Here is a 25,401-nt window from a genome sequence, read left to right as displayed (position 1 = left end):
CATTCAACAGCAGACAGTAGACAAGACCAGAGGTTTACAATCAAACTCACTCAATAAGTCACTAAATGTCGTATCTGTAGAAGCAGTGTGTAAATAATCGGTCTCATTGATAAACAAGCAGAACAGTCGACACTGAACATTAAAAAAATGTGTGTGTGTGTGTGTTTGTGTGTGTGTGTGTGTGTGCATGGAAACCAGGGATGGCCTGGAGGGCACAGGCTAGGGCCCAAGGGCAGAGGAAGCCCCCCCCCACACACACACACACACAAAGGGCCAACCAAACAGCAGCACCAGGCTCGTCCATAGGCACAGGGCCTGTGTATGAGGGGTATGGCCTGGCCAGAGGTGGTGGACTCACACATGCACCAGGGAGATCAGCCCTACCCCCCAGGCACCACACCCCAGTGGGCTCCCCCGGTTGCATGCAAACCATGTTACTCTGGGGCTAGTTGACCTGAGAGTCCAGCAGGGGCAGCCAGCCTAGTGATGTGTGTGAATGTGAGTGTGTCTGTGGTTGGTTAATGTGAGACTGGGCGGAGTCAGGGCCGGAACAGAGACCCAGCCCTTACATTTTTTGTGAAGATGGTCGTAAACATATTTATTCCTGGTCTCGTCCACTTGAGATGGGATTTAGCCGTATATGTGGCCTTGTGATTGTTAATATGTTCAGTGTAATTTTTGCATTTCACTAAATCACACCACAGGTCGGATTGGACCCTTTGGCGGGCCACTTTTGGCCCATGGGTCATATGTTTGACATCTTTGCTGTAGAAAATCTGGCTGTAGTTTGACCGAAAAAGGGTATATATAACTAGAGGAAGGGAAACAAAGTGGAGGATCAGCATGAAACGTACATGCTATATATAGTTTCACAGAAACATCATAACATGATCTAACCTGAGAGTTTCCAGTACACAATGTGAACTCTGGAGTCCAGTCGCAAGAAGATGTACTCCTGAATCCTGCAGGTCGTTGTTGCTCAAATCCAGCTCTCGAAGACTAGAGGACTGACATCTAAGAACTGAAGCCAGGGCGTCACAGCTGTCACTGAACAAGTTACAGCCACTACACCTGAAGAACAAATTTAAGAGTTCAGTCAAAAGAACTCCTTTAAAGTCGTGTGCATGAACAAAACAGTAATTTCACAGTCAGTAATGCTGCAATTTCAGTTTAAAGGGATCCATGTTAATTAAAGGGAAAATGTGTTTTTCTAACTTGAGAATTTCCATTTTGCAGTGTGGGCTCTGAAGGCCAGTTGAGAGCGACACTACTCCTTCACGCTTCAGGCTGTTATTACTCAGATCCAGTTCTTTGAGCTTGGAAAACTGAGAGGAGAGAACCGACGATAGAGCACAACAGCTTCTGGACGTCAGCTTACAGCCATTTAACCTGAAAATCAATAACAGGGACAACAATAGGGGATCAGACTTCATAGTCAGGATTAAGAATATGCAGCCATTTTCCTACATAGTTGAGAAGAAGCAACAATAAAACAGCAACCAAAATGGCAACAAATTAGGCTGACAACACAATGGATCTGAGGTCACCATCAGGGAAAAAAATGAAAGATTTGCATTATCAGGGTAGAATGCTGCCGATATTAGTCTTAAAAACATTTAGTTGCAGCCAACTGAATTTCACTGTTTCTGTTCCCTATGGAGGCCAGAAAAATCATAAATGACCCTAGTCAGAGTCGGTGTGTTATCCTTTCTGGTATTTTTAGTTAAAGGGTTGATAACTGTGGCCTGACATAATACAAACGCACAGTACCTAGCATTAGCATTAGCACATACATTAGAAGCATTGAGCTGCCATTGAAGGCACTTTTAGACGGACTCCATATCTGGTCAGGAGAATAGAACGATGAAGAGACCAGGCAAACTCAACACAGAAAGGATCCGGTCTGACGGAATCAAAACCCAGAACCTTCTTGCTGTGAGGTGCAGGCGCTACTATCATTTTCATGGGATTGCACATGAAGGAAAACATAATCAGATAATGTTCATGGTGTAAAACAACACGTTATATTGTATACATTATATTCTATTTCTGTAATTAGAACATCCAGAATCCCTCTAAAATGCTGGAACTTTACTAAATGAAATACAGATGTAGTCAGGGACATTAAATTTCATCACACCAAACACAGAAACTCATTTACTCAGTAATCTGCCTTTAAAGTCTTGTTGGGTTGCACGCCATTCATCAGTAAGGTAAGAAAAAAAATTTTTGGAGGAAGTAAGCGCGTGATATTAAATTATAAGGAGGAAGTCTACTGGCGATGATACGAAGACATAAGGCCAAGGTATAGTTTAAGTGTTTTACATTGGGTAATGGCACTTGGACTCTAAAAAGCATAAAAGTGCTTTCATTTGTAACCCCCTAAAAACATCAGTGAATATCTAATAGAAAGGTACAGATCTGGAGATATTTCTGTCTGTACTGACCAGCTTTGGCATGTTTCTAGGAAAGAAAAATACAATAACAGTTTTACACACTAATGCCACGTTTCCACTACGTGGTACTGACTCGGCTCGACTTGGCTCAACTCGGCCTTTTTGCGTTTCCATTACGAAAAAGGACCTGGAATCTGGTACCCAGTACTAGTTTTTTGGTATCACCTCCGCAAGGTTCCAAGACTGGGGAACAGATACTAAAATGTGGCGTGTAAACACTGCAGACCACTGATTGGTCAGAGGGTTTTCTCTGTGACCCGCCGTTTACAAAAAAAAAGATTCAGAAGTTTACAGTAAATATAGTGGTAGGTTAATTCACATGATAACAGCTTGCAAAACTACACCATTCATTCAGGAGATTCAGTCTTTGGTGGCCGATGTAAAAATTCAGCATGAGCTTGACGAGATAACATGCAATGAGCGAGTTTATCAGCAACTCTGAGCAGACGACACAGAAGTAATGTGCCACATCGCTATGACGTCCAGGTACTGTAAAGTCGGTAGTATCCTGTAATTGAAACGGTCTCCAGGAATAGTATCTGGTACCCGAGTCGAGCCGGTTCCATGTAGTGGAAATGCGGCTTAAGTTTGACAATTCCAATATGAAAACAGTCAAAAAATATATAATACCAATATGTTAATCCTGACTAAAGAGACTGTTTGACTGAACAAATGATTAGATACTAGAAATCTTACCTCAGAACTTCGAGTTTACAGTGTTCGCTGGTCATGTTATCAGACAGCACCGTTAGTCCTGAATCTTGCATCTCAGTATAACTCAGATCCAATTCTCTTAGCAAACAGGACTGGCTCCTGAGAAGTGAAGCCAAAGCTGTGCAGCCTGTTTTAGACAGAATGCAGCCACTCAGCCTAGAAAGAAGAAAATCATTCAGTTGATCATTTCTTTTTCTTTCAATCATATGGCGTACATAAGGTTAAGCTTGAGTGTGAACATACAGAGATTTACGGGAAACTTTGACCACTGGCAGCAGCCTGAGAAGACCTTCTTCTGAGGGAGAGAATTTCTTCAGATCAAACACATCCACTTCTTTTTCAGAAAGTAGAATGAAGACCAATGCTGACCACTGAGCAGGAGAGAGTCTGTCCTGTCTGAGATTTCCTGAACTCAAGAAACGTTGAGTCTCATCCACCAGAGACTGGTCATTCAGCTCAAACAAACAGTGAAACAAATTGATGGTCATCTCTGTAGAAAAACTCTGGGAAATCTTTTCCTTAATAAACAGGACTGCTTCCTGACTGATTTGTGAGCTTCTCTGAATTTGTTTCATGAGCCCGTGAAGGAGTGTCTGGTTGTTCTGCACTGACAAGCCCAAGAGGAAGCGGAGGAACAGGTCCAGGTGTCCATTTGGGCTCTCTAGAGCCTTCACCACAGCAGCCTGGTAGAAGAGTTTCGCTTTAGCTTTGTCTGTGACAGGCTTAGGCCTCTGAGTGGTCAACTGTGTTTCCAACAGATTGACCCCAGTGTTGAAGAATGTCAGATGGACATGAAGAGCAGCCAGAAACTCCTGAACACTCAAATGGATGAAGCAGAACATCTTCTCCTGGTACAGTCCTTTCTCCTCTCTAAAGAACTCTGTGAACACTCCTGAGTACACTGAGGCTGATCTGATATCGATGCCACATTCTGTCAGGTCTGACTCATAGAAGATCAGGTTTCCTTTCTGCAGTTGCTCAAAGGCCAGTTTTCCCAGAGACTCAATCATTTTCCGGCTCTCTGGACTCCAGTGTGGATCTGTCTCAGATCGTTTGTCATACTTGACATTTTTTAGCTTGGCCTGAACCACCAGGAAGTGGATGTACATCTCTGTTAGGTTCTTGGGTAGCCTTGCACCCTCTTTGGTTTTAATCACTTCCTCCAGAACTGTGGCAGTGATCCAGCAGAAGACTGGGATGTGACACATGATGTGGACGCTTCGGGATTTCTTAATATGGGCGATGATTTTTCTGACCTGCTTCTCATCACTGAATCTCTTCCTGAAATACTCCTCCTTCTGAGGGTCATTGAACCCTCTGACCTCTGTCACCATGTCAACATATTTAGCAGGGATCTGATTGGCTGCTGCAGGCCGTGTGGTTATCCAGAGGCGAGCATTTGGAAGTAGTTTCCCGGTGATGATGTTTGTGAGCAGCACATCCACTGAGACGGACTCTGTGACATCAGTCAGAGTCGGATTGTTGTCGAAGTCCAGAGGAAGTCGACACTCGTCCAGGCCATCAAAGATGAACACGACGTTGGAGTCTTCAAAGCTACAGCTTCCTGCTTCTTTGATTTCATGAAAGAAGTGATGAACAAATTCCACCAGGCTGAAGCGTTTTTCTTTCAGTACATTCAGCTCTCTGAATGTGAATGGAAATATGAATTGTATTCTGTGGTGGGTTTTGTTTTCAGCCCAATTCAGAGTGACCTTCTGTGTTAGGACAGTTTTTCCGATCCCTGCAACTCCCTTCGTCATCAGTGTTCTAACCTGTCGATCTCTGGCAGGCAGGGGTTGAAATATGTCTTTACAGCTGATTGTTGTCTCCAATCTTGCTGGTTTTCTTGATGGTATTTCAATCTGTCTGACCTCATGTTCATCATTAACTCCACCAGCTTCTCCCTCTGTGATGTAGAGTTCTGTGTAGATTTGGTTTAAAAGCGCTGGGGTTCCTGCTTTAGTAATCCCCTCAAACACACACTGGTATTTCTCCTTCAGGTTAGATTTGAGCTTATACTGGCAACGTACAGCAGAGGTCCCTGTAGAGTAAACAACAAAGAAGACCACTTAGAAAAGGTCAACATAACCTTTTGATTTCAAAACCATGTATTTGGGATACATTTCTCCAGAGGTCAGAAACATAAACAGATACTTATTCAGCATATTACTAGCTGCAGGAAAAAAGGAAATAACTAAACGATGGATGTCACAAGAAGAACCGACAATAAATAATTGGATAGGCATAACCATGGGAATTTATAGGATGGAAAGAATAACCTTTACTGTAAATCTGAAGATGGATTTTTTTGTGGAACACTGGGAGGGATGGGTGAGATATGTGAAGCCTTTGAGATCTGATTTTGCTGAGATGAATAATGCATGAATATGAACCCAAAATCCTCTGAAGGAAATATGTTTTTGTGTTTTTATTTATCTTTATTTATGCATTGATTCTTTACTTTGAGACCTCATATGCCAGGACCATGGTGAGCTGCTGTAAATGTTGTTGTTTTGTTTTTTTTACACCTACTCTCTGGATGTGTATAGTTTGTCTGTTTTTTCAATGTGTGAAAAAAATCTGACTTCTTTCAAAAAAAAGAGAATTAACAAAAAAAAAAAAAAAAAAAGAAAAGGTCAACATATTAGAGATGAAATGGACAATGGCTGAAACTTTGTCAAGGTGCATATACTATATTGCCAAAGGCATTGCGTCACCTCTCCAAATAATGAATAAAGGTGTTCTAATCACTTCCATGGTCACAGGTGAATAAAACCAGTGCATGCAGACTGATTCTACAAACATTAGTGCAAGAATGGGTTGAATGTCAGGAGCTTAGTGAATTCCAGTGTGGTGGAACATGAAAGGACACCACCTATGCACAGTCCATTCATGACATTTCCTCAGTACCAGTGGCAACTCTTGACAAATTTCACAGGGGGGCAACTGTTGCGATGATGGCTAAGATGACCTGCTCAATGGGTCAAATGATGGTAAATCAGTCCGATAGCTAACTTTACAGTGTTACATTGCATTGTTTAATTTAGTTTTCCTGTTCAACCACTAGATGGCAACACCAGACATGAATTGCACTATTTTTGTACAACTATATCAAGTTAAATGTCTCAAATATAATAAATTTGGTTCCACAATTAAACATTTCTACCGTGGCCATCAACACATACATTCATCTACTAGTCTGAGCATGAACTCACTGTTAGTACAGTCTACAGTTTATAGAACCATCATGGATGAAATAACCATAATCACATCAAATTATATTATCATCAAAACTGTAATTAATCCAACCTGTCCAGAACATACTCACTATATATACTCAGTGCCAATGAAAACGCAACACTTGAATGTGTTTTATTGTTCCTGAGCTGCATCAGTATGTTTCAGTTTCACCTGTAGAAGATAATCCCAGACAATTTCTTAACAACCTGAGACGGGTTGAGCTATTGTCACGCTTGAATGAACTTGTCTGCATTCATAACACTTGTTTTTGTCATTGCTCAGCAATGAACTGCACAACTTAAGGAATTGTGGTCAGTTAAGGAGTGGTCATGTTCTGTATATAAAGGCAAGCTGAAAAGCACCAAAATCATTTGCAATAACTCAGCGATGCCTAGACTGACACGTGACCACAGATGCCATGCCATGGGGCTCCTGGAGGCCGGAATCTCTGCTCGGCAGGTGGCGCGCCGTTTTGGATGCAATGTGTCCACCATAGTCAGGATGCAACAGAGGCATGAAGAAACTGGCTCAACTGCAGACAGACCTGGCCCTGGACGAGCACGTGTGACCACGCCACAGCAGGATCGCTACATTAAGCTGCAGCACCTCTGGGACCGCTTTGTGACTTTTGGTTTTGGGGGTCCTTGAGTTTCTTTCTTTATCCTTATTTTTTGTCAACAAATTTGGATGTGATTTTTTATTTTTACTGTATAGAAATGGCCTATGATTAATTCCAAAGAGCTTATGGAATAAAAATCCTCATCGATTTGAAAAAATATAAGAATCTTCAAGTGTTGCGTTTTCATTGGCACTGAGTATATTTGACTGGGAGTATGTAATGAATGCAACTATTTCCAATTCAACATTTAGAGAGTACAACAGAACACAACTCAACATTTAATAACACACTCACTCATCACTTGGATTGAAATGTTAAGTGATCAATGATCCTCTGACTGAAATCAGGCAAAGTGATCAATGACCAAAACTGTTATTTGTACCAGATTGTAAACCTGTTGATTTCTTTAAGCTGGTCATTGTAACATGGAGGTCTATGGGGAGTGACTGACATTTGGAGCCAGCCTCAAGTGGACAGTCAGGGAACTGCAAGTATTGGAACTTATGCATTGGTTTAATTTTGCAGCTCTGCAGGTTGCTGCTTGATATCTACAAAATGTTCCTTTACACTGCAATGGTTGAACAGTTGCTTGTCAGACAACCCCATAATTTTTCCAGAGAACTTCCACTGCAACAATGCAGTGGCCACTGAAGTTGATCAAACTGTTAGTATCTATCTGTGGCCTCGGAGTGGCCTTTAATATGAGAATCAATGACAGTACACTGACAGACCAAGGTTATAATAGTTGTGGATTTTTCTCTGTAGTTTAGTTTTATTTAGTTTTGACTTTTTTTTCTCTAATTCAGTTAGTTTTAATTAGTTTTTAGAGCAGGTTTGATAGTTTTTATTAGTTTTCATTACTTTCTAAATGCTTAGTTTTATTTTTTTTTTAATATCTTTTCTCTTTTTCTCCGTCGTATTCAAATAAATCCCAGACAGGACTCTGCTGCTTTCTCCCAACTTTAGTCTCCATGTTTCCAGGTAGAGTGGGGACCAGAAGACGACTGGAAACCACAAGTAACGAGAAGTGACGGACCGTGAAATACCATATGTTGTCACTGGCTAAAATTGCTTGAGGGAAATAAATTGATTTCGTATCAATCTGACACTGACAAAGATGAAAACTAAGGGAATTTTATCCATAATTTTTATACGTTTTAGTTAGTTTTGTAAGCATACAATACAGTTTCAGTGAGTTATCGTTTTTTTCTTTTAGTTACACTTTTTATTTATTTCAGTTAAAAATGTTTTTACAATTCTAGTTTTCGTTATTTTGTTAGTTTTCATTAATGATAATAACCTTGACATAGACTACTTCACAGAAGAGTATACGCTTCATCAGTGAGCTCAGCAAGTCAAGTCAAATGATATTTCAGCAGCTTATTTTCACCTGGTGTTTTATGTGTTCATTTTCTAGTGAACGCCCACTCTTTCAAAAGTCAGGATGGATATCAATATATTAGTTTTAGAAAAACAAAGCCATGAAATAAAATGCACAGAAAAACTGGATTGTAACTATAACATACAAATATATGTCCATATGCAAAAGCATCTTACTGAGTTGCAGACATTCAGCCAGGTCATTACGCTTCATCATCCTGAGAAAGTGGATTGCAAACTTGGCCAAAGCCTCCTTGCTGCTCCTACACTGCTCCGCCTCCTCACTGTCCACCTCAGCACCATCATCTCTGGACTCTGATGAAAAGTCTTGGTAATCTGGACTGAGGAGCCTGGTAAAAACCTTCAGTTCCTTCTTCACGAATGCAACCATCTTCTTCTCAAGCAGCTGCAGCAGAAAAGAATAAACACACAAATGTATAGAGCAAGAAGTCCACAGGTCCAGAGCCTTGTTGCAGAAAATGTGCTTATGTAATACCCACCGCCAATACTGAGCCCTGGTAGGTTGGACATATGACCTCTGACCTCTGCTGGTCACTAAATAAAAACACACACAAGTATAAGCTGTGTCCGAAAGTGTACATTCATTCACTACAGTCAACGCTACACATTCTAGTCATTTGAGAGATCGTTCCTCATTGGCATTTAACACCACAACTGAAAGGTCACACAAAGGTCATTTTTCACATCTAAAATGTCTCCAAGCATTGCACTGATGAGTGGTAAGGACCGCAGCTCCACAATGAGGCAGAGACTGTGCTTTGAAGTGTAATAGAGCTGATGGTGTCAGCTCCATGAAGCCCTGGTTCCCATAGACCAGGACTAGTCAACTCAAATGTAAACAGGCCCAGTTAGACAAAATGCCTTGAAGCAAAGGTGCAGAAGATCAGAACGTCTAACTGTTTAGTGTGTTATATATGTGTTATAGAGGAAAATACATAATTTACATTGAAAAATGCAAAATACAGAGGGTGATATTACAATAAATGCTGATAAATCACTTGGGAAAGACACAAAATAATTTGGAAGTTGTGATAAAAATAATTGTGGGTGTTTAAGTGTTATGATAATGATTAGCATTAGCGCTCCCATGACTAATTGAACTGTAAAAGCTTCATAATGACCCCTAACCCTCATGTTGAAAAACCAGTGGGTGACCTCACAGTTACCTCTAACACAAACTGATGATGGGTGTATTGCTATCTCACCGTATTGTCCAAAAATGGACCCTTAGATTGATGTGGAACCGAAGACCCAAATCAGGGGCCAAAGTCCAAGACCTGACTTTGATCTGCTGCCCAAAAACTTCTTATTTGTGTTCAGAAATCATCTGGAGAAGTCAGCATTCAAAGCAAAGGAGTTTTACTGTTTACTGTGTGTTTACTGAGAATGAGTGTCTGTAAGTTAAACAGCACTAGCATTTTATTCACCTCTGAGCCACTGTTGTCCAGGCCAATGACCATTTCAGACCATTTACAAAGTTACACCACTGGACTAAAGCCCTTTGGCCATCGGATCACATGACACCATCAGCTCGTCCTGTTGTGGGCTAGTTCTACCGTTTCTGGGTGGTTTCCAAGGTCATGTTTACCTGGCTCAGGTGATGGTCATGTCATGAAATAACCCTTTTTTTCTTTTGAATCTTACTGAAAAATGTGAAAGATACTGAAGAAAGCGGAAAGAGTTTCTGAATCAGAGTTTACATCAACTGCTCTCTTTCTTTCTTTCTCTCTCTCATGCTTACTCACTAAAACAGGGGTGTCAAACTCATTTCAGTTCAGGGGCCACATTCAGCTAAATTTGATCTGCAGTGGGCCGAACCAGTAAAATAAAAACAAATAATATATAAATAATGTCAACTCCAAACTTTCCTCTATGTTTTAGAGTGAAAAAGTAAAATTACATTATGAAAATGTTTACATCTACAAACTATCCTTTCAAACATTGTGAATCACATGAACAAACTGAAAAAATAAGTGCAATTTTAACAATATCATGCTTCAGTTGATCATTTACACATGTACATTATATATAATTTACATATCACAGTAGGTCTAAAATACACAGAACATTTAGTAGCAGGTGGAATATTGTTAAAATTGCACTTATTTCTCTTAAGACATTTCAGGTTATTCACATTTTTTGTGAAATTATACTTTATTTTGGTGTAAATACATGAAAATATTTACATTTACAAAGAGAAACATTTGGAGTTATGATTATTTATAGATTATTGGGGAGTATTTGACTGATCTGACCCTTTTGAGATTGAATTGGTTCGAATGTGGAACCTGAACTAAAAGGATTGTTAATATCTTAGTGGAATTTTAGCATTTCACAAATTCCTCCCAAGGGCCGGACTGGACCCTTTGGTGTGCCGGATTTGGCCCCCGGGACGCATGTTTGACACCTGTGCACTAGAAGGTCCTGAGTTCCATTCCAACACCAGGGTTAGAGTTAGAGTCAGAGTCAGGGTCAGATAACCCTGTCCTGAGTTCTCTTCCAACACCAAGACCTTTCTGTGTGGAGTTTGCATGTTCTCCCCGTGTTTGCGTGGGTTTTCTCTGGGTTCTCTGGCTCCTCCCACCATCCAAACACATGCACTAATAGGTTTATTGGTTCATCTAAATCGCCCACAGGTGTGAATGTGACAGTGATCGGTTGTTCGTCTCTATATTTCAGCCCTGTGATGAAAGGCGACATGTCCAACCCCACCTTCGCCCATACATAGCTCCAGGCTCCGCCCCCTCCACCTCATACACCAGTGTGGGTGGCACTGGAGGCAAGGAGGGTGAAGTGTCTTGCCCAAGGACACAACGGACTGACTAGAACAGAACGGGATTTGAACCGCCAACCCTTCGGTTATTGGATGACCCGCTCTACCACCTGAGCCACGGCCGCCCCAAAAGCATTAAACTTCAGCACATCATCCATCTAAAAAATTATACTACAAGATGATATGGGGGATATTCAGGACTGGAAATGTTGGACATGTGGACTCAGACTCGTAAAACAAACCATTTGTTTTTTGTGTTAAACTCGAACCTTTGATTGGAGGTCTGTCCACATGTGAAGGACACAGGACCAGCTTCCATGGACCAGTCACTCTTCAGGGACTCACAGCTCGGGGGTCTCTGCACAATTCTGATAGAAATAGAAAAAAACAGGATTAAAATTTAAGTAATTACTCACAACTGCAATTTTTAATTCATGAGACTAAAGCTTCTAATAATAACTATTTCAATGTGACACGAGACGCATAATGTCGAATCAACTCAGAGGGACATTTAGATGAAATTCTGATTAAAGGTTAGATGTATAATCTGTGGTGACAAACCCCACTTCACCTTCAACAAAAACCTTTGTTAAGGGGATTTGTTTTGGGTTGTCAGAATTTTTAGATAAAGCATTTTGAAAACTGCTTATTGAACTAAAAATACAAACAAACAAAAAAAAAGAACAGAAATCAAATTCAGGCATAAATAGATTTCTTTTTACTGTAAAGTGGCTTCAGGTTTATTTAAGATGCATATTCTATCAAATACGCTCATGAATTGTAATTTTTTTCTTCCCTCTGATATTTGGTTTTAAACACTAATCTTACTGCTTTACACTCCCTCCTTCTGCATGTGTTACTTGATTCTTCTCTGTTTTTTTTTCTACCTTGTGTCTTCTTGTCTGCACAGACCTACACACCAAGACTAATCCCAAAGTAAAATAAACTGATTTCTGTTGCATTGTCATTTGGGTGTCAATAAAATCTAGAAATATATACAGAAATGTAGGTCATATTAGTATTAGTTAAAAAATAACCCTAACCCACACTAACCCTAAAGTACACTAACCCCAACCCACACTAACTCTAACCCACATTAACCCTGACCCAAACTAACCCACACCACTAGCCCAAACCCCTATACACCACTAACCCTAACCACTATACACTAGAGATTCCTACCTTTTGTGAGTGTTGTCCTACCTGTGTTTGAAATGGAACGGAGGCTCCATGGACCAGTAACTCTTCAGAGACTCCCAGCTCTGAGACCTCCTGCATTCATACCAACAACACAATCTATAAACTATACACCACTAACCCAAACCTTATACACCACTAACCCAAAAACCTCTATACACCACTAACACAAATCATTATACACCAGTAACCCAAACCCTATACACCACTAACCTAAACCATTATACACCAGTAACCCAAACCACTATACACCACTAACACTAACCACTATACACCACTAACATTAACCACTATACACCACTAACCCAAACCATTATACACCAGTAACCCAAACCACTATACACCACTAACATTAACCACTAGAGTCAATGCAATAACATGTCATTTACATGTAAAATGCAAATCAATAAACAATATGTACAAATGCAAATATCAGAAGGATTTGTAACTGGGTTCTGATGTGCATTCATTTTAACAGTTTTATTCTAGTCTTTACTTTTAGTCTTATGCAGAGCTACAGCTACCGGTTATTTTTGTGACTGACTAATCTATCAATTATGTACTTTGATTAATTTCAATGATTATTTGAACAGATGAAACAAAATAATAAAACAGTATGAAACTGACAATTCCAGAACCAGCTGAAACAACAACCACAACAGTTGTGTGCATTTGTGTAGCTCTAGTGTTTCTAATGTGATTCTATTCAGTCTTTGCGTACTATTTGTGTTTGGTTTTCCATTTCAGGTGATTGATGACGGTAAACGTAGAACACAGTCCTACCTGTGTTTGAAAAGGAACTTAGGATCCATGGACTGGTCGCTCTTCAAGGACACACAGCTCTGTACAGGGGAACGTGGTCTCTGCTGGACCCTGGTGGGTTAGACTTAGGGTTAGACCTTACACCAGATACTGCATTGGTATTATAATAATTATGGATTAGGCTTCTATGGAGCTTCAAGGGACCCTTTACATTATTGATCCATCATTCATTCAGTCTCACATTCACACTCTGGTGGTGGTAAACTACATCTGTATCCACAGCTGCCCTGGGGCAGGGGGGGGTGGGGTCAGGATGACAGGCATGTGGCTTCCAGTTTGCACCAAATGGTCCCTCCCACTCACACTTCACCAGTGTGAGTGACACTGGAGGCAAGGTGGGTGAGCTTTCTTAAGGACACAAAGGCACATGACTAAAGCGGGGTACACACACAAGGATTTTCTACATCTGAAGAGATCTGTTATCTGTTCCAGACCGCATGCACAAAGACAAAAAATCAGGCATTGAACAGTTGTGATGGTACTGTGTGGTGTGGTCTGACAATCTAAACACACCACACCACACACATAACCATTCTGTCCCACCACCCATCTAGAATCTAGTCCTCCAAGCCAGAAATCTTGCATGATTAAACGTGATCCAACAAAAAACGAAGAAGAAGAAACATAGCATTACTGGGGAACAGAGTCCTGAATCGGGTTGGGTACCCCCCCCCCAAAAAAAAAAAAGCTAGGGTAACCTGCAAAAACATCCGGGGACGGGTAAAAAAAAAAACAAAAAAGAAAAGAATTTTTTGGGTACAGGCCCGGGTAAAATTAAACGAAATGCAGGTGGGTAGCAGGCAAGGAAGTGAAAAAATAAAAATTTGTGAATGAAAATAATTTTCAGGACATTTAATGATGTCACCACTAACCCTAACCAGTATACACCACAAACCCTCAACCTCAATGTACTTGTGATGTCCATATTAATCAAGTTCACTTAAATCAAACTAAATTAAATAATTACTTATATAAACACACAAAGAAATGACAGCCCAGGTCCTGGGTCCTGGGTCTGAGCTTTAGATTCCAACCTTTTGTGAATGTTGTCCTACCTGTGTTTGAAATGGAACGGAGGCTCCATGGACCAGTCACTCTTCAGAGACTCCCAGCTCTGAGACCTCTGCAGGGTCCTGGAATCCCTGTAAGTATGGCACACACTGCATTCATACCAACAACACAATCTATAAACTATACATCACTAACACTAACCACTATACACCACTAACCCTAAACACTAGAGTCAGTGCAAAAACATGTGATTTAGAAATCAAACAAATGTACAAATGCAAATATCAGAAGGATTTGTAACTGGGCTCTGATGTGTGTTCATTTTAACAGTTTTAGTCTAGTCTTTACTTTTAGTCTTATGTAGAGCTACAGCTACCGATGATTTTTGGAATTGATTAATCTATCAATTATGTACTTTGATTAATTTCAATGATTATTTGAATAGATGAAACAAAATAATAAAACCATCTGAAACTGACAATTCCAGAACCAGCTGAAATAACGACCACAACAGTTGTGTGCATTTATGTAGCTCTAGTGTTTTTAATGTGATTCTATTCTGTCTTTGCGTACTATTTGTGTTTGTTTTTACATTTCAGGTGATTGACGATGGTAAACGTAGAACACAGTCCTACCTGTGTTTGAAAAGGAACTTAGGATCCATGGACTGGTCGCTCTTCAAGGACACACAGCTCTGTACAGGGGAACGTGGTCTCTGCTGGACCCTGGTGGGTTAGAGTTATGGTTAGACCTTACACCAGATACCGCATTGGTATTATTACCTCCGCCAAGGAGGTTATGTTTTTGCCAGGGTTTGTTTGTTTGTTTGTCTGTTTGTCTGTCCGTTAGTGTGCAACATAACTCAAAAAGTTATGGACAGATTTTGATGAAATTTTCAGGGTTTGTTGGAAATGGGATAAGGAAGAAATGATTAAATTTTGGTGGGGATCGGGGGGCCCACAGGGGGGGCGCAGACCAGAAAATTTCATCAAAATCTGTCCATAACTTTTTGAGTTATGTTGCACACTAACGGACAGACAAACAGACAGACAGACAAACAAAGAAACCCTGGCAAAAACATAACCTCCTTGGCGTGGGGGGGCCCACGGGGGGGGCCACTGATCAGCCTTGGCGGAGGTCTGCGCTCTCCGAGTGCTTCTAGTAATAATTATGGATTAGGCTTCTATGGAGCTTCAAGGGACCCTTTACATTATTGATCCATCATTCATTCAGTCTCACATTCACACTCTGGTGGTGGTAAACTACATCTGTATCCACAGCTGCCCTGGGGCAGTGGGGGGTGGGGTCAGGATGACAGAAGTGTGGCTTCCAATTTGCACCAAATGGCCCCTCCCACTCACACTTCACCAGTGTGAGTGACACGGGAGGCAAGGTGGGTGAGCTTTCTTAAGGACACAAAGGCACATGACTAAAGTGGGGTACACACATAAGGATTTTCTAAATCTGAAGAGATCTGTTATCTGTTACAGAGCCCACACATGAAGACACCACGAACACTAAACACTAGAGTCAGTGCAATAACATGTCATTTAGAAATCAAACAAATGTATAAATGCAAATATCAGAAGGATTTGTCACTGGGTTCTGATGTGTGTTCATTTTAACAGTCTTAGTTATTTTTGTAATTGATTAATCCAGTGTTTTTCAACTTTGGGGTCAAGACCCCATGTGGGGTCGCCTGGAATTCGAATGGAATCGCCTGAAATTTCTAGTAATTGATAAAAATTTGTAAAAACTTACTAATAAAAAACGTACGGTGAGTTGAGAGAGACAATCATAACACAAAAAAGACATGAAAAACGGTGAGTCTGAAACTGCAGCACTGTGGTTCTGTTTATCTGTCAAATGTTCATTGTGGTCAGTTTCAGATGCTGCAGCTCTTTCATAATTCATAGTTTGAGTTCTTGTTTGTTCAGTATTAATTGTCAGCCTTGTAAATCCAAGCTGGACTGACTGTATACATCCTGACCAAGGAAAATCAAATTCTCCCTTTGTGCAGTAATCTACACCTGGATTTACTGCCCCAGTCCATAAAAATATACATTATATAGACTAAATGTCCTCTAAAATTAACATTTATTTACAACATAGTATAGCAAACTATTACATGATCAAAAACAAATAAATTTTAGCAAAAAAAAGTCTCAGTTTTGAATGTCTGAGGTCACCAGAAATTTGTGATGTTAAAATGGGGTCAGGAGCCAAAAAAGGTTGGGAACCACTGGATTAATTTATCAGTTATGTACTTTGCTTCGTTTCAATGATTATTTGAATAGATGAAACAAAATAATAAAACCATCTGAAACTGACAATTCCAGAACCAGCTGAAACAACAACCACAACAGTTGTGTGCATTTGTGTAGCTCTAGTGTTTCTAATGTGATTCTATTCTGTTTTTGTGTGCTATTTGTGTTTGGTTTTATATTTCAGGTGGTTGATGATGGTAAACGTAGAACACAGTCCTACCTGTCTTTGAAAAGTAACGGAGGCTCCATGGACTGGTCGCTCTTCAAGGACACACAGCTCTGTACAGGGGAACGTGGTCTCTGCTGGACCCTGGTGGGTTAGAGTTATGGTCATTCATTCAGTCTAACATTCACACTCTGGTGGTGGTAAACTACATCTGTATCCACAGCTGCCCTGGGGCAGTGGGGGGGGGGGGGGGGGGGGGGGGGCAGGATGACAGAAGTGGGGCTGCCAATTTACACCAAATGGTCCCTCCAAACGGTTATTTTTGTGGGTACAGACCCGGGTAAAACCAAACAAAATGCAGGTGGGTAGCAGGCAAGGAAGTGAAAAAAAAAATTGTGGATGAAAATACTTGTCAGGACATTTAACGATGTCACCACTAACCCTAACCGCTATACATCACTAACCTTCACCCTCAATGTACTTGTGATGTTCATATTAATCAAATTATATTAAATCAAACTAAATTAAATAATTATATAAACACACAAAGAAATGACAGCCCAGATCCTGGGTCCTGGGTTGTAGATTCCAACCTTTTTTTTTTTTTTTTTTTTTTAATTCTTTGTTTATTTGGAAAAGCACGTTACAAAACTTCTGTTACAGGCACAGTTTAATTTCTACACATCAAATGAAAAAATCCTTATCCAAGATTTTTTGTCATGTAAAGAACATATAAAATAAATAAAAGAAAAGTGGGCTGGAGGAGAGGGCTTACTCCACTACTTCATCGATAAGACAAGACAATTTAAGGTGTGTATGTTTACATCTATCTAAACAAAAATGTTTCACATGTAAACGTATTCATATCACCGATGTATTCATTTCACATCCATTACAAATTTAACAGAGTTAGTCCATTTTGACCAAATTGTGAAAAAAGATTCCTTTTGACCCTTAAAACAAAATGTCAACTTCTCCAGAATCTAAATGTCCTGTACGATGTCGATCCATTCTTCTGTTGTGGGTGCTTCAGGCTTTAACCATTTTCTACTGATAATCTTTTTACTCGCTGCCAAAATCATTAACAACAGTTTTTTATCCTTCAGAGTCCAGGTCTCACATGAAATATTTCCTAAGCATAGGGCTTCACATTTACAAGGAATTTTTTCCATAAAGATGTTATTTAAATGATCACACAGCTGTTCCCAAAATGGTTTGATCACTGGTCAACTCCAAAAAATTGGTGTTCTTTGTCCCACAGAGTCTCCAACAGGTGTCTCCGCTGCCCTGATGTTTTTTCTGGGCAGGAGTTACAAAAAATCTAACACTTTTCCAACAGAATTCCCTCCAATTGTTGGACCTTGAGGTCATCCATTGTAGTTTGAGGATCTTTTCTCATCTTTCAGCTGATATAACTAGATTTCCTTCTTTCTCCCACTTTTTTCTAATGTGGTCTGTATCACCCTTCTTAGACGGCAGAATACCATTGTATAACCTGGAAACAACTTTGGTGCATGAATCAGATTTCAACAAGGATAAAAACATATTAAAGAAACTAAGATCAGCTGATTCCCAGGTATCTCCTAGATTCTGGTGAAAATAAGGTCTAACCTGCAGGTACCTGTAGACGTCATCCTTTTCCAACTTATGAGATCTCTGAAGTTCTTCAAAACTCTGAAACACCCCTCTCTGCATGAATGAGTCATATGTGGTCAGTCCTTTCCTGATCCATCTTTTGAATCTCCCATCACTCTTGTTTGATTTAAATGTTGAGTAAAAGGCGCAACACCTAAGTATTTTTATCTGGTTATCTATTTGACAGATTTTAATTATCTTTTTCCAGGAATCCAGCATTGTGTGTAACATTGAATCCCCTGGTACCTTTAACTCATTTTGTAATTCTTTATCCATAAACACAGATATTATAGATATTCCTTCCACTGATGTACCTTCTATGTCCTTCCAACCTGCTTTGTATGACAGAGAGCATTAACAAATTGAAGGTCTTAGTTGTGCTGCCAGATACGATTCCAACCTTTTGTGAATGTTGTCCTACCTGTGTTTGAAATGGAACGGAGGCTCCATGGACCAGTCACTCTTCAGAGACTCCCAGCTCTGAGACCTCTGCAGGGTCCTGGAATCCCTGGAAATATGGCACACACTGCATTCATACCAACAACACAATCTATAAACTATACATCACTAACACTAACCACTAACCCTAAACACTAGAGTCAGTGCAATAACATGTCATTTAGAAATCAAGCAAATGTACAAATGCAAATATCAGAAGGATTTGTCACTGGGTTCTGATGTGTGTTCATTTTAACAGTTTTATTCTAGTCTTTACTTTTAGTCTTATGTAGAGCTACAGCTACCGATGTTTTTTGGAATTGATTAATCTATCAGTTATGTACTTTGATTAATTTCAATGATTATTTGAATAGATGAAACGTGCTATTGCGTGCTATTTGTGTTTGTTTTTCCATTTCAGGTGATTGATGACGGTAAACGTAGAACACAGTCCTACCTGTGTTTGAAAAGGAACTTAGGATCCATGGACTGGTCGCTCTTCAAGGACACACAGCTCTGTACAGGGGAACGTGGTCTCTGCTGGACCCTGGTGGGTTAGAGTTATGGTTAGACCTTACACCAGATACTGCATTGGTATTATAATAATTATGGATTAGGCTTCTATGGAGCTTCAAGGGACCCTTTACATTATTGATCCATCATTCATTCAGTCTCACATTCACACTCTGGTGATAGTAACCTACATCTGTATCCACAGCTGCCCTAGGGCAGTGGGGGGGTGGGGTCAGGATGACAGAAGTGTGGCTTCCAATTTGCACCAAATGGCCCCTCCCACTCACACTTCACCAGTGTGAGTGACACTGGAGGCAAGGTGGGTGAGGTTTCTTAAGGACACAAAGGCACATGACTGAAGCGGGGTACACACACAAGGATTTTCTATTATCTCTAGAGATTTGTTATCTGTTAAAGGTGTGGGAGACTTTCATCACCAATTTTTCATCAAATGCGTCAAACCTCAGTCATATCCTCAGTTTCATGAATCTGTAAGTCTTAATCTGTCATTACTCACTTGAATCTCTTCCCTCACGGTGAACAGTTTCTTAGTGCCATCCACCATAAACAAACCATGTGTTCACAAACAGAGCTGGAAGGGAACTCGGGGATCTTAGGAGTTTTGTCACGACGTGCATTGTGGGAAGCGGAGTTCCAGCCGTTTCCACGTCATGTTTGTTTCATCCATATAATATCATATGGTGGTATTGCTGCTGCAGCTGCCAGGTGCTGGCGTGAACCTCCGAATGATGAAACTGCGACTGTGCGGATCGAGGACGCCTTTGTGACTGACATGCCTGATATGGATAAGTTAAAGGAATGTCGGCATTGGATTGGACGGATGCGGAGTGTTGCCTTTGTCTTATGGTCAGTCACTAATGGCATTTTGTTTGTACCACAGCTTCACCTCACAGACAAAGGCAGGGGACACCGGAGTGAGAGGGAAGATGCATTCAAGGCCGTTGGTTGACCATGGGAAACATGTGCGTTTGGTCTACTGGACTCGTGCCTGGCCTCCATGGCCCTACACTGAATTTTGATGTACAAGGGGGGGCTGAAAAGTTCATAGTCTGACTAAGAAGGAGTTATTCCACAGCAATGAAACTTGCATACATTAAATTCAACCTTTCCTGATACTAACTGCATGGTTTCCTTCCAGATAAACCCACATTAGATAAATAATTTAGGACTTTGAAAAGTAGTACTACAGACATTTCACGAAAATGTTTGCTTTTCACCCCTCCCTTGTTCTCCCTACCCCTCTTGAATTCCTCTTCCCAGTTTGCACAGCTAATAAAGCTGGAGCATCATCACCTATAGCAACTATGTCAGCATGAATGTCCTTGGGGGCTAAGCCCTTTTTCTGCAGACATTTGATAAGACCATGGTGCCACGGATGGTTCACCAAATGTCTGTAGTACTACTTTTCAAAGTCCTAAATTATTTATCCAATGTGGGTTTATCTGGAAGGAAACCATGCAGTTAGTATCAGGAGAGGTGGAATTTAATGTATGCCAAGTTTCATTGCTGTGGAATAACTCCTTCTTAGTCAGGCTATGAACTTTTCAGCCCCCCCTCGTATGGATGAACCACAGTCTGTAGAGGTCACTATTTACCTTACTCTAATTTTCTCTTAGACTGTGGTTATCTGGTTTTAAGTGGGGTTTCTTTTGTTTGTTCGTTTGTTTTACTGCCACTTCCCTGACTAAAAAGGCCACTGTTTAACTGCATAACTGAAAAGAGAATCAAACTCTTTCTATTAATTTCTGGTGTGTGTTTGTGCTGTTGGCCCAGGATCCTGTTTAACCTGCTGAAGATAAAGTCTTAGTTCATAACTGTGACATATAAACAAACCGAAACAAAGAGCTGCCAATAACTTGAACAAATATGAAAAAAAAAATGAAATGCCTTTCTATAAATCAGTGTAATTGGACCAATATTCTGCCTGTTCTTAAATGTTGTGTGTTTGTAGATCCACTGTGATCTGTACATTATAATGTACATGCGTAAATGATAACCTGAGGCAGAATACTGTTAAATTTGCACTTATATTTCTAAAGAAATGTTAGGTTGTTCATGGAAGATTATATTATTCACATTTCTTTAGAGGATACTGTGTAGATGCAAACATTTCCATCATGTTTTTTTTTTTTTTTTTTTTACTTGTTTTGACTCTAGAACATAGAGAAATGTTTGGAGTTGTCATTGTTTATAGGTTATTCTGTAATTATTTGACTGGACTTCAGATCATATTGGGCAGAATGTGGAACATCAACTAGAATGAGTTTGACTTAAAAGGTCAAACAAACACAATCTGAAAATAAAAGGAAAAGGCAGAGGTTCTTTTTGGGACTTTTCTCTGAGGAGCTGACCCTGAAATTTGCAATGTTTTGTTTTATGTCTAGATTAAGGGGCGTCCCTGCCTATCTGCAAGAAGCTCCTGATAACCCAGCTCTTCCAAGAGTACCTCCTGTCCTAGCACTTTCAAACATTCCATTTTAAATGTATTATTATGTTTATTCTGTTGTTTCACTTGGTATTTTTATTTCACTGTTTTAATTGTACAGTTGTTTTATGTCTTCTTAATCTGTTCTTGTATTTTAGTATATTATTCAGCTTTTTTAATCTTCTGTACAATACTGTTTTTAATTGTACAGCTAAATTTATGTCTTTAATCTATAGAGGCTATGCACATGTCACTTCCCCCCAGGTCATGCCCCTCTAAGTCAGACTGAGTGTCAAAAACCAACTTGCTCAACATGACGGAGTATAGCAGTAAACACAGCCAGAGCGGGAAAATGTGAAATATGAAATTAAATGAAGGACAACTGGACTGGACATGGATCCGTACGAGCTACTGAAGAACAAGTGGTCCATGAACACTGACATGTTTACCTGAAACAAATATACATGGTTTCATCATCACTGACAACCAGGGTCCAAAACTAGGACCCAGAACCAGCTGATCCAAAGTGCATTTCCAGTAGACCATGTACTGACCCCAGTGAATATATGCATGATCTACTGGGACTGAGGAGATTTACTGAGTCTAGTTCAGATCAAGTACTTTATACAACACAGATACTACTGCTGTGGACCAGCAGGGCACCACTGGATTCTGGGAAATTAGGAGATTTATACCACCTGTTTTTAAATTACCACATTATTCTGGTAATATTATGGCTTTATTGTCGGAATTTGACAACTTTAATCTCATAAACGAATGACATTTTTGTTAAATTATGAGTTTTTTTATAGCTACAACTTTATTCTCAACATTGTGATTCTTTTTGTATTTGACTTTATTCTCATAAAATTACGGGTTTTATATTGATATTTTATGACTTTATACTCGTAGTGACAAGTGTTTTTGTTTTCTCACGTGGTCCTAATACTCCGTCATAGCTTTATTCTCCAGTTCCCCCGTATTTGAAAAACTAGGTTAGCCTCAGTTTCAGTTAGTTTACTAATCATGTAGGAGCACAAGGTTCACAATCACAAAATGAAGACAAAAACCATGAAAGATCTGATCATGAAACCAAGAGCTTTACTAAGAAGTAACGTTAGCCAAAACAATACATAATTTAAGGTATGATTTGACCCAAAAATACAGCATAAATTAATGTTAGCTGACACCAAACAGGATCCACAGATCTAGGTTTGGTTTCCTGGATTTATAGCTCCATCTACTTCTCTTTTCTTTGTCTTTCGATGTCTGTAAAACGATAGCTCCGACTGCTTTTCAAACCTGTTCATACAATCAATCTCACAACTGCTCTTCCCCATTTTTTATATTTATATTTATTTAAATATTGTTCATCAGTTTAGACAGTACTGAAGCCAACGCTGTCACCCTCTCTGCCACTCAGTGGGCATAACCGCAGTGACTTCCGCTAATGGTGACATCATGTGCATACCCTCTATTCTTGAATTCTTAAATTTATTTATAAATTTATATTCTTAAATTTCATTTTATTTTATTTTTTATTTTGGTTTTCCCCTGTAAGTCGCTTTGGAAAAAAGCATCTGCCAAATGCATAAATGTAAATATAAAACTATATTCTCCAAACTTCACATTTTGTGGTTCCTGAGTATCTGACAATTAGGATGTAACTGTGGTTTCAGAACCGTTCTAAAGTCCAGTAGAAGCAGCGCTAGTTGGTCACAAATAGAAAACTGTCGAACCATTGGATTTAAATACACCTGGATGTGTCATCATCTATGTTTTCCTACTGACCTTTCCGCTGCGTGGTACCCATCATCCCTCCCCACAATGCTTTGGGAGGATGAGAGCCCCTCCTCTGTGTGTTCAGCCCTCTTCTCCATGGTGGAGGGGTGGAGGGGAAAGGGGGTTCACCTCTGAGCCCTGGATGAACTAGAAAGAAGAAGTTCAGGTTTCATACATCACACCTTTAAACCCCACATTAGAACACATGCAGCAGTGCATTTGATCATGTCACAAAAGACAAAGACCGACATCAACTGTTGGGAAACCAAAGCCCACCCTAATGCCCATTTCCTTGTATTATTCATTTATTTAATTTTAATTTTTAAAAGTTCAGCGAAATGACCTTCTGCCTTAAAATGACATCTTTAAAAATGTCACTTTCAGCTCATCTCAAAGTGAAGAAGTATCCCACTAACTCTAACCTTTTATCTGACACTAACTACCACCTTTTATCTGACACTAATTACCACCTTTTATCTGACACTAACTACCACCTTTTATCTGACAATAACTACCACCTTTTATCTGACAATAACTACCACCTTTTATCTGACAATAACTACCACCTTTTATCTGACAATAACTACCACCTTTTATCTGACACTAACTACCACCTTTTATCTGACATTAACTTCCACCCTTCATCTGTTTTTTCTGCTGTTCATATATACAGGGTGTCCCATAAGTCTCCATACATAGGAGACATAATACATTCCATACATATATGGTTCTAACATGTATTTCTTTATATTTCTTCTTTATAGTTCTTCAGCAGTGGAGAACACGCATTGAAATGTGTTCCCGACAAAATGGCAGTCATATAGAGCATATTATATAAATAAAAATGGTTTATGTCAAGAAACGTTTATTTTTCCTATGTATGGAGACTTATGGGACACCCTGTAGATTGGATGTAAATACAGTTGTGTGATGACCCTAACCCTAACAGATGTGTGGACATCAGAACTTTAAACCAACTAACCTACTGGTGGAGGTGTTTTCTCATGGTCCGGGTTCTTCTGTGGTCCTGGTCTTTGGCTCAGGGTCCGGGTTCTTCTGTGGTCCTGGTCTTTGGCTCAGGGTCCGGGTTCGGCTTAGCTCAGTCCATGTCTGGCCTTACACAGCTGACACCAGTGTTAGACTGGTGAATGTTTACCTCAGTTTTCAGATCCACTCAGCTCAGGCTGTTGGTCCTCTTCCTGGATCTGCGTACAGACCTGTCTGACCCGGTTTAACCCCACGGACCCACGGACCAACCCAGTCAGCTCCCACTGAAAATGATTTCACCATCACATGATACAGGTGATAGAAAAGAAGAGGATTACAGAGGAAATCAGACACAGATTTACAGAAACTTACGACAAACCTACATTTAAAGACCCGAGACTCGGACGCGTAGTGCGCAAACTGCGCATGCGCCAAAACTCAGAAATGAAACTGAAACTAACGGACATCGAAGTAAACATTAACAACAACAGAAGTTTTCTTCTCTTTTAGGGTCAGACAGTAGATTAACATTCTTAATCCCCTTAATATCAATAATAAATTATAGGTAATAACCCCCCCCCCCACGCCAAGGAGGTTATGTTTTTGCCAGGGTTTGTTTGTTTGTCTGTCCGTTAGTGTGCAACATAACTCAAAAAGTTATGGACAGATTTGGATGAAATTTTCAGGGTTTGTTGGAAATGGGATAAGGAAGAAATGATTACATTTTGGTGGTGATCGGGGGTGGGGGGGCCCACGGGGGGGCCCATTTCCAACAAACCCTGAAAATTTCATCAAAATCTGTCCATAACTTTTTGAGTTATGTTGCACACTAATGGACAGACAAACAGACAAACCCTGGCAAAAACATAACCTCCTTGGCGGAGGTAATAACATACTCCTGCATCCATTCACACAAACGCATCTGATCCCACAA

The 25,401-nt window shown here is 40.0% G+C and overlaps 1 protein-coding gene across 7 annotated transcripts in view; it reads right to left on the bottom strand.

Annotated features, from left to right (window-relative positions):
- LOC115439236 (NACHT, LRR and PYD domains-containing protein 3-like) overlaps positions 1 to 24,872 on the bottom strand; it is a 28,196-nt gene extending 3,324 nt beyond the window's left edge. The window contains exons 1-16 of one of the 7 annotated variants that reach the window (XM_030163043.1): positions 24,463 to 24,872; positions 23,490 to 23,627; positions 19,197 to 19,286; positions 18,723 to 18,809; positions 16,721 to 16,810; positions 14,869 to 14,958; positions 14,278 to 14,364; positions 13,184 to 13,273; positions 12,407 to 12,475; positions 11,473 to 11,571; positions 8,910 to 8,964; positions 8,587 to 8,815; positions 3,414 to 5,211; positions 3,153 to 3,326; positions 1,216 to 1,389; positions 898 to 1,071 (exon numbers count right to left, since the gene is read on the bottom strand). In XM_030163043.1, coding sequence (XP_030018903.1) covers positions 898 to 1,071; positions 1,216 to 1,389; positions 3,153 to 3,326; positions 3,414 to 5,211; positions 8,587 to 8,815; positions 8,910 to 8,964; positions 11,473 to 11,571; positions 12,407 to 12,475; positions 13,184 to 13,273; positions 14,278 to 14,364; positions 14,869 to 14,958; positions 16,721 to 16,810; positions 18,723 to 18,809; positions 19,197 to 19,286; positions 23,490 to 23,578 — 3,395 coding nt within the window. In that variant the 5' untranslated portion in view covers positions 23,579 to 23,627; positions 24,463 to 24,872. The remainder of the gene's footprint in view (positions 1 to 897; positions 1,072 to 1,215; positions 1,390 to 3,152; positions 3,327 to 3,413; positions 5,212 to 8,586; positions 8,816 to 8,909; positions 8,965 to 11,472; positions 11,572 to 12,406; positions 12,476 to 13,183; positions 13,274 to 14,277; positions 14,365 to 14,868; positions 14,959 to 16,720; positions 16,811 to 18,722; positions 18,810 to 19,196; positions 19,287 to 23,489; positions 23,628 to 24,462) is intronic. The other 6 variants (XM_030163045.1, XM_030163044.1, XM_030163046.1 and 3 more) reach the window with 6 other exon arrangements.
- Between the last annotated feature and the right edge of the window lie 529 nt (positions 24,873 to 25,401).

Source organism: Sphaeramia orbicularis, chromosome 19 (genome assembly GCF_902148855.1).
Source record: "Sphaeramia orbicularis chromosome 19, fSphaOr1.1, whole genome shotgun sequence".
NCBI lineage: Eukaryota > Metazoa > Chordata > Actinopteri > Kurtiformes > Apogonidae > Sphaeramia > Sphaeramia orbicularis.
The sequence above is the reverse complement of the archived record's forward strand: the minus strand, read 5'-3'. Positions and strand labels throughout refer to the sequence as shown.